Here is a 16171-nt window from a genome sequence, read left to right as displayed (position 1 = left end):
TCTGAAGTTTTGTCTTTATGCTGATGTTTCATCGTGGACTTCATCTGTGTGACACTTCTTTTCACCTTGGATTCATTCTAGATAATAAAATATTACATATGAAAGTTATGTGTTTGAAATCTTGGTAAATTGAAAACTGTAGTTCTAAGTCTTGTTTTTGCTGAATGATTTTACCTGATCAGCGTAATGTATATATTTTTCATCATGATACTTGGACATGTTTGATGTATTTAATCTTTTGCTGATAATATCCCCATCATTGTAGGTCCTCTTTCTTCAGTGTGGAAAGAATGGGTTAAGTGGTGTATTGAGTTTGGTATTGAGCCCAATTCAATAATTGCAGTCCCATATGACTGGAGATTGTCACCATCAAAACTTGAAGAGCGTGACCTTTATTTTCATAAACTAAAGTTCGAACTATCCTTCCTATTTCTTGAATTCGGCTTAACTGATTTGCATTTTATGTAGCACTTGATCTTATCATTGTATCCTTGTATCTTGCAACCGATGAAGAAAAAAGTCCACATATCCAGATCATGGCATTCTCCAAAAAATAATTTGCATCCTAGAGAAATTTATAAGATTCGGGCGTGGATTTTGGTTTAGATTTTTTCTTTTCTTTTACTTTTATTTGCGTGTTTGTACAGGTTCCTATTTCATTTTATGTCTGCTTCCATATGTCTATGCAATAAACTAATTAGCACATATAAGTGACAAGCGATCATGATTGTTTTATATGAATGTGAAAAATTTGTACAAGGAACCATTGATTTTTCCAGACATGCAAAAATGAAAATATCTGAAGTAATGTTGACAGCGTTAGCAACCGTAACAAATTTTTTGAATGTTCTTTAATTTTTTGTGTAAGATCTACTCCTGCTTTATTGCCCATTTCTTTCTAGACAAAGGTTGGCACTTCTATCAGAAGTTTGCTTTATTTTTGTTGCTGCAGGATTACTTTTGAAACTGCTCTTAAGCTGCGTGGTGGCCCTTCAATTGTTTTCGCTCACTCATTGGGTAACAATGTCTTCAGATACTTTCTGGAGTGGCTGAAATTAGAAATTGCCCCCAAAATGTACATCAAGTGGTTAGATGAACATATTCATGCCTACTTTGCTGTTGGTATGCTTGCCACTCTAACTTTGTTTTATCTTTAAAGCTGTGCTGGTTAGAAAGCCGTGCAATTATATGTTGTTCTTCCCTTGCTTTGGCTCCAGGAGCTCCTCTTCTTGGTGCAACTGAGACAGTCAAAGCAACACTATCTGGATTCACATCCGGGCTTCCTGTCTCCGAGGTTTAATTTTATATCTTATCTAGTTGTTATGATATACTTTTGCTTATAATGAGTATATCCCTCATAGAAAAAGATGCCTGATTTATTATTATGATCAACTCATTTAACACGTATTTAGCTCAAATGTATTGGTAATGTAGTTTGACTTGGCTATAATCATGGCCTATTTCTAACAAGTTCCTCAAGATTATAAAGGGCATAAGATACTGAGTTATCAAACCTATTCAGTTTTCAACTTTCTTCTCAAAAAGTTAAAATAATATTTCTCACTTCTTAGTATTACTATTTTCTTGCGTGAGTTTCGCTATTGTGAATAGTTTAAGCAAGATCCTAGGAATTATTTTGAATGCACACCTTTCCACTGTAAGAATCAGTTCTGAAAAATTTCACAATTAGACTACTGTGGCACTATAGGCTAGGTTGGGGGGGGGTCTACATTTTGGCCTCTTTCCTTTTTGACACCTGCATTAACACATGTTCATCATATAATTTGGCAAGTTATCAGGGAACAGCTCGATTGATGTTCAATTCATTTGGCTCTTCAGTATGGATGTTGCCATTTTCAAAACATTGTAGAACAGATAATGTATACTGGAAGCATTTCTCTGATGGTAACAGAAAAGGTCATCATGCATATCATTGTGATGAGTATGAGTTTCAAACAAACTACTCTGGATGGCCAACAAATATTATTAATATTGAAATTCCTTCATCCCGAGGTTTGCCTTGTAGTCTTATGTGCTGATGTGCACTATTTCTGTTTGTGATGGTACACTTTGTTGCGATACACTTTACACTTAACCATGCTAATCAGAAATTTTTACAATTCTGGCAGGAGATGAAGCTTACCCTTCGTTTATAGACGTAGCACAGGCGAACATGTCTGGAATGGACTGTGGATTCCCAACTCAGTTATCCTTTTCTGCCCGTGAAGTGTCAGATGGAACCTTCTTCAAAACTATAGCTGAATATGATCCTGATAGTCAAAGGCTCTTGTACCAACTAGAAGAGTGAGTTGTCAGTTATAACCAAGGCTGTGTATCTGTTCTTTCACTTGACCATATTTCTGTACTAAGTTAATAGATTCCTATCTCCCAGCTGCAAGGGAATGTTATCTGATCCTGTTACTTTTTCCTCTTCAAAACTCTGATCATCTTTTTTTGTAATGTGTAGATCCGACACATGATATCACGTCTTTGACCAGTTTATTATTGTCAAACTGTCTTCAACAACCTGTATTTACAACTTTTACTTCCATGTATCTTCATCTTTTTATCTAATTACGTGATAAGTGCCACACCTGGTTCTAATTCCAGTGTATTTCAGGTCATACCATGGTGATCCAGTTCTAAATCCTCTAACACCTTGGGAAAGACCACCTCTTAAGAACATTTTTTGTATATATGGGCTAGATTCAAAAACTGAGGTAAATCTTGTTTCTTGATTTTCCTGCATATTTCTAGAAGTGTATTCTAAAACTGATACTTCTAAATGTGGAATGATTTTATTCTTATTCTTTATGCTGACGAGAGTAATGATATCTTTCGTGCGAGGGAACAGGTTGGCTACTATTTTGCACCAAGTGGGAAGCCTTATCCTGATAACTGGATCATAACTGACGTCATTTATGAGTTTGAAGGATCTTTATATTCCAGGTGACAGTCAACACACTTAAACTGCATAATGTGATGAATTATACTGGAAAGAATTCACATGGTTGCTTTGCCCATCTTGTTGTACTTCAAAAAATAATTGAAACTCTTAAATTGTTGTTCATCAAATTTGTGCTATTTCTCCGCCTGTGGTGGCCTTGCTGGTTTAATGAGAATGTTAATCAAGGGTAAATTAAACTTCTTGGTAATCCCGACTCAACAAAGTTTTTTAATTTATTGCTGAGACTCACCCTGCTGTCATTTTGTCGTAATATATATAGGTGTTGAAATTCATGACTGCCAGTCTGCTGGATAATTAGGTTTTTGTCTTACTTTGTGACTGAAGATCCCAGAAACCCTTTCTTTATTGAGCCTCGGATTTCTAAGCAACAATCCACTTTTCCTCACTTCATAATATGGTCCTGGTACTTCTTTCTAAATGTTTTTCTACAGTCCACGTTCAAAATATTTGTGGAACTATGAAGAGAGCTGTGTGTAAACTGATCGGCTTAACCAAGCATGTTGTTAGTAAAGCACTTCTATGAAAGTATAAACCAAATGGACAACCTCCTATCTTAAAGTTAATGGAGAAACCATATAGATAACTTAAGAATGATATTGTTAATAATGCCATGCAGCTTTATGATTAGGCATGTGCCTTGAGCGCACCTCTGAGTGGGGTGTTCCTAGGGGCTGTAATACTTAAAGTTTAAGTTTCCCTTCCAATGCTTACACTATAGCTTACTGAGGAACAGCCTAGAGCACAAAACTTACGGCAGTTGAAATGTGCACTCCTGATTCTTACCCTTTCTGGGCCTTTTTTCAACAGCCTTTAAATTTTGGCTGGTTTTCTTCACAGTTAAGAATGATTGAGGGTTTTCAGGTTGTTCCAATTCTAAATACTACCCAACTGTAATATTTAGAGTAAGAAATAGGAAATGGAGATTAGAGGAGTGATTTTCACCGCATGCATGCCAGCCAGCCTTCTACCTCTGCAATTGAAGTGCAACCACCCTTCCCACCAGTGACATTGAAGCTTTTGAACTTTCAGATGGTGCTTATTTCTCTTATAGCGCTACTTGCTGTTGGATTCTGAATTTTATTTTTTTTTCCTTTTTAGTTTCAGTTGCCAGTTAGTTGTCAACTTTGTATATCATTTTTTCAGAAATTTTTTCATTTTCTTGTTTGATCAAATTCAATCTTGCCGTATAACAATAAACAGAACAGAGTGGCAAAACAAGAGTCAGGTAGCTCATAGCTGAACCCAAATTTATTGGGATTAAAGCCTAGTTTATTGTTGTATTTTCTTCTAGTTGCTGCTTTTGCTCTGTTAATTGTTTCCTCGGGGCCAGCCTTTTTCCTTTTTGTTGGTGGCTGCTGGGGTTAATTATCATTCACCCTGAACTTATGTGTTAGAATCATCTTGTTGAATACTTCAATCTGCATATGTATATTTAAATGTTTCATACGTGTTAATATTGGTTCTGCTTTCTATTGTGGTTTTATATTTTGTATTTCTGGTACTTTAGCCCACATTCTTAATCATTTTGAACTGTTTTATTCATGATATTGAGCCTGTAGCCTGAAAGTGCCTCGAGACCTAAACCTCATTTTATGGCGGCAAAACACTTTGATTTGGCCTTCTTAAATTTTGGTGATGGGATGCTTCTCATATCCCTTACGAAACTCATTGGATAGTTAACATGTCCAAAGAGATGGGATAAACTTCCACTAGGTAGAATGCTAATGATACTTTCAGCATTGCATGACTTTTGATAGGATAAAGGATTTATTCTAATCCACTGATTGGCTAGTATTTTCTGTGAAGATTATGCTTTCCAAAAATACAGCCTTTGTATGGGCTCCATTAAAATCAAATTTTGGGGAAAAATGTGTTTTAGAATATTGATTTTTGAAGAATGTGTGATTAAAAAAGAAGATAGAGTTTTTGATTTACGTGTAATTTTACTTTATTGAAGAATGTGTGCTTGAAAAGAAGAGAGAGAAAAATGCATTTTTAATAAAATGGAGCTCAAACAGGGGCACGATTTTGATTGAGTTACCTAATGATGTAAGAGCTGTTAGGTAAACTCTCGGTGGAAGTTGATGTCACTCTATCCAATGTTGAACTCTATTAACCTTTCTAACAATAATAATAAATAGGAGGTGTATATGTTAAACAGTATATTGTGAAGGAAGCTAAATATTGAAGGTTGGAATCTCTCTCTTGCTCTTTCTTTCACGACTGTTGTATTTTTTATTGTTGTAAAGTTGAAGGATTGAAATGATGAGCTTCAGGGGTTTGGGGCATTTCTGTATTCCTTCTCAGAATATGGTCACCTCTTCTTCAACTTCCCTTTGGAAGCCCCTCCTCTCATACTAAATAAGAAAAGGTGCATTTCAAGTTGTGGAGGTGTTGTGCAAAAGTGAAAAGTAAAATCGAAAAGAAGAAGAACAACAAGAATGACACATAGGAATTTACGTGGTTCGACAATGTGCCTACGTCCATTGTACGGTGTGAAAAAATCCTCTAACTTGGAATAGGGTTACAATAGGTTGTTTATATATAGCCCTAATCCTGAAATTACCGTTACAATACTGTACCATCGTACTGCTGGGAACTCCGCCCTCGCTTCATCAACTAGCCTCCATATATAAAAAAATATGGGCCACCTAATAAACAGGTACAATTGTGCACATAGTATGAGAATCCCATGTTTGATAAGATGACTTTGCCGTTGTCGTATACTCTTAGATTGGATTGTTTTGAGAGATACACTCATTTGTGATGTGCGTCCACTGGGGAAACTTCAGAGACCTTTAATTCTTAATTTAGTTAATTATTTTATATCCAGGTCTGGGAATCTGGTTGAAGGAAACCCTGGTGCTGCAAGTGGGGATGGGACGGTATGATAATCATATTGATGCATGTGGATCTCATAGAGTATAATATTGTATGTAATCGTGTGATTCTTTAGTTTCACTGAAGGATGGCTTTTTTGTTTTGTAGGTACCATACCATTCTCTCTCCTGGTGCAAGAATTGGCTAGGACCAAAAGTGAACCTAACAAGGGCTCCTCAGGTATTACAAACTAAATGAAATTACAATAACTATATTATATCTATAGATCCCTGTAATGTTTGGTATATTGAGTTCATTGAAGCTTTCATATATTTGCCTCTGTAATTGTCTTCCTCGTACATTTTCCCATTTTTCCTTTCATTTTCCATGGTTGAGGAAGATGCGGTTTCACTTTCACATAATTCTCTGTTGTTCTGACATACATACGCAAGGGATGCCTATCCTTGTACAGGTCTCACACACAACAAAATTTATGGATCTAACATTTCTCCAGTTCAGCTAATTTCTTTTTCTCACTCAGAGAATAAACATAATTTTAGGACAGAGATTATTTATTTTTGTTTGGTTGTATTTGTTAGTAAATGCATTCTTCTTGCCTTTATTGTGATCCCTAAGTTTCAGTATCTTTTCCCTTCTGATATCATGGTTCCTTTTTTCTGCTTTATGTATTTTACATGCTCATCTGCTGATTAATGTAGCATCTATAGATTCTATACTAAAGATTTCTATAAATATATGATGAAACTGTGTACAGCTTATGGAACAAAAAATATTTTCTTAAATTACTTATTGACAAATTGCAGTCTGAACACGATGGATCAGATGTCCAAGTGCATTTAAATGTCGAACATGAGAATGAAATGGATATCATTCCCAACATGACAAGGTCAGCTAGAGTGAAGTATATAACCTATTATGAAGACTCTGAAAGTCTTCCAGGAAAGAGGACGGCAGTTTGGGAGCTTGATAAAGGTATTTAGATTGTCTTAAGTATCATATAGTGGTAGATTGATAAATTTGCTACGAAGAATTTCTTGGGTAATAATTGGTTGGAGAGTTAGCACTAGAAAATTATATGAACATCCAAGTTCTTATCCAAGCATGAGGAGGCATGACGATCATCCGATTTTCGACTTTCTACATAAACAATTTTCTCATTCACGATCAACATCTTCTAGAGCTTTGACAATATGACTACTTAAAAATGAATGGCGTTTCGCAGGATGTTAGAATCTTGCTCTTAGCATCTGGAGGAGCTAATTCCATGAAAACTAGCTTCTGAATTCTGATATTGCTTTTTTCCACTGGTCATATGGTTTATGTGGTTCTTGTGTCTAATTTAACTTAATAATGAATTAATTGTATTGTCAGCATTTGATTTAAAAGACCTTGTTTAAGGTGGAAATTAAAAATTATGAGAAACTGAATTAAGGTTGATTAACTATCCGGCAATTTTTTTTCTTCTTTGAGTAAAAAGACTAACAATCTGATTGTAGGGAAAATGCTGGGGATTTGGGGAGAACAATTTACAACACACCTTGGTCTTGATTTAGTGCAGTTATGCATGGTGGCTATGGGTGGTTCATCATTTCATTACAAATGTTTTTGGAAGATCACAGTAGTGATCGCCAACCTATTGTTCCAATAGCTAGGTGGTTCCCAACCTTTAAACATGAGCAAGTCCTCAACTGTTAATAATAGTTATACGGTGAGTCCTCAATGATACAAAATGTTCAAACCTTCATTAAATTTCTACGTAATGGGAACAAGCTCCACTAAATTTTTGGATATCAACCATAGTTGGAACCAAAAAAAAAAAAAAAAAAAAAAAAAAAAAAAAAAGCGTGCAGAAAAGAGCTTTCCGAATTGAGGTTATGGACGCGATTTTGATAATTGTGACCAAAATTATGGTCAAATTACCAAAAATACGTACTAAAAAAATAAACAAAAAAGAAAAAAAAAAAAAAAAAAAAAAAAAAAAAAAAAAAAAAAAAAAAAACACAAACTTCATATAGTTGGACTTGTCGTCGGGGTCACCTAACGATTGAGTGGAGATTTGAACATTTTCTGCTACGGAATAGTGATTTGGCAAGTACAGAAGGTTGGGGACCACCTCGCTTATAAAACGTTGGGGACCATCTCATTTTCAATAGGTTGGTGTCCAATAGTGTAATTTTCCTTTAGTTGTTTAGTGGCAAGGCAGTTAGCTTTTACCTGGTATGATTTCTTGTTTGATTAGTACAAGTGTTGTGGTGAATAATAAAACCGTGAAATGATGATACACAACTCTATTTAATGTTAACTAATCATATATTACATTTCTGGCACCTCATTTTTCATCTTAGTTTGCACTGCGTTTTGGGTGATCTTGCTAGAACAGACTCGCCCCTTCTTGTCAAATTAATACTTTTCATCTTGATCGTTTTATTACATTCTTTGCTAATTACACTGTATCGTGTGCAGCCAACCACAGAAATATTGTGAGATCTCCAGTTTTAATGCGGGAACTGTGGCTCGAGATGTGGCATGATATTCATCCTGATAAAAAATTTAAATTTGTGACGAAAGGTAGGTGTCACTGATCACATCTCCATACAAATTTATGTCATGTTTTTATGTTTACGATGAAGCAGGTAAGCGTGGACCTCTGAGGGATGAGGACTGCTATTGGGATTATGGAAAAGCTCGGTGTGCATGGCCTGAGCATTGCGAATACAGGTTTTGTAAACCATCCTTTTCATTATGAATGCAGGTTTTTGTAAATCACCTTTTTTATTTAAGAAAAATGTATTCAGTTAAAAGGGTTATAAATAGTTCTGTAGGATGTAAGGAATTTGCTTCATCCTGTATATTATTATGCAGATATGTTTTTGGAGATGTCCACTTAGGGCAGAGCTGCAGACTAAAGAATTCAACAGCTGATCTCTTGTCGCATTATGTATAAACTACAAGTCATCCTCCTCTCTCACAAGGTGAGTTTAAAGAACACTGCATGACGAAAGAAAGTTAAGCATAACTTAAGAAACTTCTCTTAAAAGTGTACTACTACCGGGGAAATGACACTTAATTAAATCTTTATTTCATATAAACTTGGTAACTGCTGTTCTTAGGGAACAGATTCTAATAAAATTTAAGATTCTAATAAAATTTAAAATGAATAAACTCGAATGTCAAATGACTAAATTAGAAGAAAGATAATGATGTGGTTAAAATCTTCTTCTTCTTCATTTTTATTTTTTTGGTGGGGGGGGGGGGGGGGGGGTAGGGGCTGTTAAGTAGGGAAGAGGAAAAGTATACTTTTCTGTATTCCTTTTGTATTATTTTGTTTAATTAAAAATAGTGGCGTCATCCTTCACCCATTATCATTTTCAATTATGTGACTTACTCAGACAAAGTTATATCTGCAGAAACACTGGAATACACTTTTGATGCTGACTGCCTCCACAGTTGGTGAGCACATAGGGTGTTGCTTTTGCCCAAAGTTCCAGAGCGATGACATGTTCCAGTATATGTTGTTTTAGGCAGAATTGAAATTATATTGTAAATTTGAGAAAGTAGCACTTCTGGCAGCGTTTATGAGTACTTGGAAGTCCTTTGACATCCAAGGGATAGAAGAATTTTGTAGGATTATAGTATCAGAACAATCTAATGCCACATTTAAGTTCTATTTACATGGATCACACGATAGTTCTGAAAAGGCATGGAAGTATATTGCATATTTAAGGTGTCACTCTCTTCGATGTTTACTGTTAAGTTTGATCACATATTCTTCAGCTTTCCTGGTAGTTACAACTTTCAACTGGGATGTGCATCATTTGGTAGATTTCCAATTTCTTCCCTATTCGTTTGCTCAATATTAATGTTGTTGTATTCCAAGGAGTTGAATAGAAGATGTGCACAAGCACGTTTAACGGTCTTCCCCTAAATGATGTGTGCGACGAGACAATTCTGGACATGATTAAAAATGGAAGAAAAAGCCAATCTGGTAAACTACCAATAGCCTCTTCTTAAAGATACCTGTTTTCGATTTTTGAAAATGGAATTTCGGGCCATTTCTGTTTTTTCTTGAATTCTCCTATTTTGGTTTTGTTTATATATTAATAAACAATTTAATTATACTTTCATCTCTCAATCATTTACGCCATCTACTATGTTCTTGTAAATCCCAATTTGGAAAATCGGTTATCAAATCTCGAAACTCAATCTCGATTCCTAATACAGGGCCACACACTTACTACAAAAGCCATGATGGGCGAAAATATGATCTTGATTATTTTGTAAGGTCCTAGTTATCAATTTTCCAAAATTGCTCCAAACTAAGTCACATATCATTTATAAATAAATATTCTGTCACAAAATTAATGAAAGTCGCACTCCAGTTACCCTATGAAACCATTAGAACAAAGGCCACCCATACGTTTAATAGCCACAAACGAATTATCCTAGGATCACATTTATAGCAATATAAAGACAAGAAGGATAATACAAAATATTATGATCCATAACTAATTGTCACTACTATTAATCACAAGGTCACGCTCTAATTCAAAAATTTTATGGTCACGAGATCACGTGTTATTCAATTTGATTTTTCTGTCAAAGTCGATACCCTGCTGCTTGCAAATTGGTTATTCTCACAGTTATTCCTAGACAAATATTTGTCAACTCAAAACAATAAAATGAATCGAATTGAATTGAACTGAATAAAAAGTATTGTTATACTCGATTTAATGAGCCAACTATGATTTGAAATGTCAATCATCTTCTTGTTTTACACCGTAAACTACCCAGTAAAGAAGGAAGAACTCTGCCAACAAATGTGTTGGACTGAATCCTTCAATTTTAGTAATACCTTAAAGTATTACCAGTCCACACCTAACCTGCTCCCATGATAGTTCATCATGAACATAGTCTGTAAACAATTTGCTCCATCTTTTGACCAAAACTCACAAGAGAAAAGGAAAAGAAATACAAATTATTGTGTCTTTCTTTTAAATTTGTTGACTCTAATGTCAAGTCGCTTTCCATCATAAATTAGGATAAGCCAACTAATGAAATGTTTGATATATTAATTTGTATAACGCATAATGAGATTTCACTTAGAAAGTCAGCGAGATTTTAATAAGTTCTCGATATTCAATCAAAATAAAAGTGTTAATTGGTGAGTCTTGGTAATCTTTTGAAATTAATGAGCTTTGATTGCGTATTCGTTTTGTTTTGTACTTCTCGATGCATCAATTTATCTTACGTTCGAGAATTAATAAACATACGACTTTTTTCCTACTTAATTATGTTATATGTACCACTAATATAATGTTATACCCAGACAATATGTTTGAAAATGGGCAATAATTTTCACGCCTGCCCATATTGATTAGGAGGCAAAGATCAAAATATTACTCATGAGTATGTAGAATATTAAGTCACACTCATAGATTACAATGCTAGTAAAAAGTTATGCTATGAAATCTACTTAAGATGATTATGATTCCCATTTCCATTTGTGTGTGATGAGAGAGAGTCTAATAGAAGGAGAGAGAAAGCTCAAAGAAAAACTACATAAAATAGACTAATATTTTTTGATCGTTGAAATTATGCGTAAGTCAACAACTTAATCAACTCGACCATTAGAACCGGTTGGTTGAGCTCTTCTCGACCATCTCAACCTAAACAGCAAGCTAGTCAAGCTTTGTTTGGTTTGAACCCGTGCTTGTTATTCTTTCTTGCAAAATTTCAATAGCTCAACCCTTGAGTCCAGCTGGTCTAACTATTCTTTCGATGGAGTTGATAGAGAAAAGCCAATTTCATTTTCTCCCATACCTATCCAGTAAAATTTCCTATTGTTTTATTGTTAGGCAGCCTTGCATAATACTTGATTTGTATGTGAATGAGACCACATAATGTAAATACTTGATAAGCACTTGAAAATGTTCAATTTTAAGATAAAGGAGGGGGGAGTATCATTATCTTTTGTCCATTGTATTCATCACCTCTCCCTCTTATATATATTATGCCTTCAATTATGAACTCTTATTTTAAACTACAACCACCACAAATTAAATTAGTTTTAATAATATTGGAATAGCAATTTTAAACTTATTTCATTGTAATATTTATTAAAAGATTAGAAGCAACCACAACAACCATATTAATATGCGTTCACCTCTTTCCCTTTTAATACGTTCTAAAAGATCATATCGCTGTTATCGGCGTAAGCATTGGTAAGTTTCCGTAAAACACGTCTCAACTGTGTAAGCCATGTTTCCTTAATGCATGTTTGGGAGGGAGGATTGAATGGAAGTAAAGAAAATCTTTTGTTTTAATGTCGAGTTATTTTCATATTATCAATTCCACGACGGTCGACTTTCATCTTAATTGCTTTGGATACTAATATGACCAAACAATAAAAATGATCTAAACTTTATTGTCGATAACAAGAACTCATCACTCTGTAATCTACATGAATCTGTCAAAAGATCTACAACTCCATCTTTCCTTTTAAAATAAAACAACTTGACTCCAATCAATCATATCCAGTGAAACTTTATGTATAAGAAGAGCATATTTTATTATAGGCATGAAGAAAAAATATATTTAAAATATAAGCATCAACTTTTGTATACTCAACACAATAGATAATGGCTAATCTACTCGTTTTCTTTTTTTTATGGAATAACTTAGGATAAAGTCACTTTCATAAATATTTGAAAACTAATTTTTAAAAGAGCTTTTGAAGGAAATACATTGTCCTCTAAAAGTTCTTCTTATAACTGGAAGAATTTTTTTTATAAAATTAATCTGGGTCCAAAAGCAAATTTTAGTTCTGAAAAATCATTCTATACGGACCCTTAAACGCATTTTGCTAAACTTTAAAAGAAATAAATTGCTTTTAAGTAACTTTTTTAAAACACTTCTAAATAACTTATTTTTAAGTGAAAAAACATATTGATTTTGAAATTAATTATTATTTTATTGTTAGAATAAAAACCTTCTCATTTTTTAACTTTTACTCTTAAAATAGTTATTTATTTTGAAACTTATTTACTTATAAGCCAACCTTTTAAGCTTAGCTAAACATGCTCTAAAAGTTTACAAACTATAGAAATAAATTTTTACCTTCAATTGATGTGAATGGAAATCATCAAAGCCAACAACATATGGAACCCTAGAAGAATAATTCTATTAATATTATTTTTAACTCGCACAAATTAATGATTAGGACCTTTAACAATTTTAATTACCTAGGTCAAACGATGTCGTAACATCAGACAGATTGAATCTTTTTGAGATACAACGTTACAAATGATCCTTACAATTGATGATTGAACATGTCATTTTGTCAATCTCTCCATTTTTTTTTTCATTTTTTCTTTTACCTTATTTTGTTTGTTAGTTCTTCACTGCTACGGTGCTACCTAATAGTGAATTTAAGGTTATATCCTTCTTTGCTTTTTAGACAAAAGAGAGAGTCGAAAATATGATAGAATGATTATGAATTAATAACATTAATAATTACTTCTTCTTTTTTATCAATATGCATCGTTAGATAATAAATTAAAGACAATGGTGACTTAACTCATCATTCATTCTTGCATATATCCAAAAAAGTGAGAACCAACATTAATTAAAATAATATATTGTGGTTTTAAATGATTTACTTGCATTAGATATTTGAGGAGAAATAAAATGAATAAATCGAAATAGAGGAAAATGATTAAGATGAGTCAACTTCAATTTTATAGGAAACAATGCATTGTGTGTTATTTTGTAGTCGTATTACATTACATGCTACATATAAAGAAGATGTTCAAGATTCGTCGTAACTTGTGTGTATATTTTTGGATAAGCTTACAATATTTATTTATTTATTTTAAGTTTTAGCCCTTGTTTGGTGTGACTTAAGAATTTGATAAAAATTAAAGTTAAAAACAACAATTAATTTTAACCACACATTTTATATGAACCACACTTTTATCAACTTTTCAACCCAATATTTTATCGACTTTTATCAAAATCTATTAAAAATCTGATTTTCAGTCGCACTAAAGGGGCTTCATGTGTATGTTAGGGATCATGCCAAACTCTCCATCCTTGTAACAATAGTAGCTTAAAAACTCTTACCTGGCTTGGTTATAGTTCAATAAAAATCTTAAAAGTTTACACCACAACAAATATTCTTTTGTCAAAATTAAAAATAAGTTACATGTTCTAAATCTTATTATCAAAATAAGTGATTTTTTTTATTCAATTATGCGTAAGAAAGTAATATTTGGATAGAGACTGGCTGGACCAACCATCATTCTTGAATATAATGACAATACTCAATCACTGTCGGTGGGCTGATAATCAAAATCAAAATGAAAAAATCCATAAAAGTTAGAGGGGAGACAATAACAGTCGAGGTGTTGACAACTTTTAGCAGTAAAAATGATTGTTAAAAAAAGTGTTTTTGGAGAATAAGTTTTATGGTTTTACAAAGGAAGATGATGGGAAGATAAGAAGCATTTTCTACACACAGAAATCATATTGTTTGCCATATAAGTGGACTAACCTCATAAAGCCCCTCTCATTTTCACCACACACCCACACATACATATAGAATAATACATAGAACCAGGAGGGAAGGCCGCCACTCCTCAGGATTAGTCAGACGAAACTTGGATACCTGAGTTATAAAAAAAAAAGAGTAAAAAAGAATAATACATAGTTATATTTTTTTTTGCCCTTTCAGAAAGCATGGTTTAGCTTTTGATTTTTATGGTTAAAGGATATTAAACAGGATGATTGACAAAGTTTAAGCCTTGACTTAAAAAGTTTGATTAAATTTCGTTTTACAAAACAAATTTACAGTGTCCTTAATGGAATGATAAGACTGAAAAGTTGATCCATTAAACCAACAAATGGGTAGAAGAGTAGCATCCAAGGAACCTTGACAAATGCAATAGTGTAAGTGTGTACATATACTACATTTTTATTCACTTATTAAGGTGAATAAATATTTTATTTATTTATTTTTAATACTGGACGGATAGAATATTTTTTTCCACTTAAAAACTAGGGAAATTTCACCCGCCTCACATGGAGGAAGGTCCACGAATATTTTATTATATGTCCCTTTATATGAGGAGGGTGTAATGTTGTGTATACACCATTATCCTAAAAACTAAAAGGGCTTCCCTCTGCCCCGGCATGTGCCACAAAGGGAAGAACTACTTCCACCATGTAAGCAAACCCATATCATAAATTGTTTTTTTTTAGCTCATTTGCACAAAGGAGAAACTCTACTAGCCAATTTGGTTTCTTGGTCATATTCAAACTCTATCAAATTACATAAAAAAATAAAGAAATACTTCTATGTTCTATCAATAACGTAATGAAAAATCATTTTTATCTCGAGTTTCAGAGTATAACAAGAAAGGTATCACAACTATGTCATTTACTTTCATCCACGATCCCACATCATTGACACTAGACATCAAGCATCAAGACTTTGGTGCCATATGTCGAAAAGACGATTTTCTCCATTCCTATTGGACCTTTTGTTGGAAAATGGATCCTTTTTTTTTTTTTTGCATAATTTTGAGCAGGGTCCATTTTTTGACTCTTTTGTTATCCAACTAGTTGCATCGCTCCACATACAGTGTGAGGGATTCAGTTCCAAGATCACAACCTCATTCATCACACGTATGATCTCTCGATGCCAAATAATATATTTCTATGTGTATTTAGTCTTCTCGTTTATGACAATTGATTGTACCGAGATGGTAGTAAGGATGATGTTAATGTGGCATTAAATAATAAGGAAAATTAAATAAGTCATTTAATTTTATCTTTCATTCAATCTATCATCTAACGTCATTTAAATTGAAATTGTATTTTCCAATGGGACTGCATTGCATTATTTGAAATTTTAGCCCTCCATAGCATTTAAAAACAAGCTATGCATGGAAATCTATAAAGAATCAAAGATGCATGCTCTAAACATGAAAACATTTGATATCAATGTTAGGAACTTTATGTACATCACATAATTAATACTTAAATATAAACTATAAAGTGAAGGACTTTTGACTTAGAGATTTAGTTGTTTCAAGTTCTAACATCTTCTGTAGTGTACACAATGTATATGTATATATTGTAAAATGGTCCAATTTTTTTATTCTATTAGGATTTTTTTTTTTTTTTTTTGGGGGGACTATTCAAACCCTTTGCATGCATGTCTAAAGTTCCACTTCAAATTAAATTTTTAGAAGTTTTAAGTCATTCTACCAACTTTATATGTAAAGTTATATAGGGCCTGTTTGGGCCCCATTTTTTCACCCAAAAAATTGAATTTTTAATCGTTATTTTACTATTTCAGTC

The 16171-nt window shown here is 33.3% G+C and overlaps 1 protein-coding gene across 1 annotated transcript; it reads left to right on the top strand.

Annotated features, from left to right (window-relative positions):
- Positions 1-237: 237 nt before the first annotated feature.
- LOC111405783 (phospholipid--sterol O-acyltransferase) lies at positions 238-9582 on the top strand (the record flags this gene model as incomplete). The annotated part of the gene is made up of 14 exons (XM_023034818.1): positions 238-410; positions 953-1122; positions 1218-1294; positions 1800-2013; positions 2130-2304; positions 2621-2720; positions 2855-2949; positions 5802-5853; positions 5957-6028; positions 6613-6781; positions 8273-8377; positions 8443-8527; positions 8672-8781; positions 9217-9582. Coding segments are annotated over 13 exons (1569 nt in total), but the record flags the coding sequence as incomplete, so codon positions are not given.
- Between the last annotated feature and the right edge of the window lie 6589 nt (positions 9583-16171).

Source organism: Olea europaea, chromosome 12 (genome assembly GCF_002742605.1).
Source record: "Olea europaea var. sylvestris chromosome 12, O_europaea_v1, whole genome shotgun sequence".
Lineage (NCBI taxonomy): Eukaryota > Viridiplantae > Streptophyta > Magnoliopsida > Lamiales > Oleaceae > Olea > Olea europaea.
Note: the sequence above shows the minus strand (reverse complement) of the source record. Positions and strands in the feature narration are given on the sequence as shown.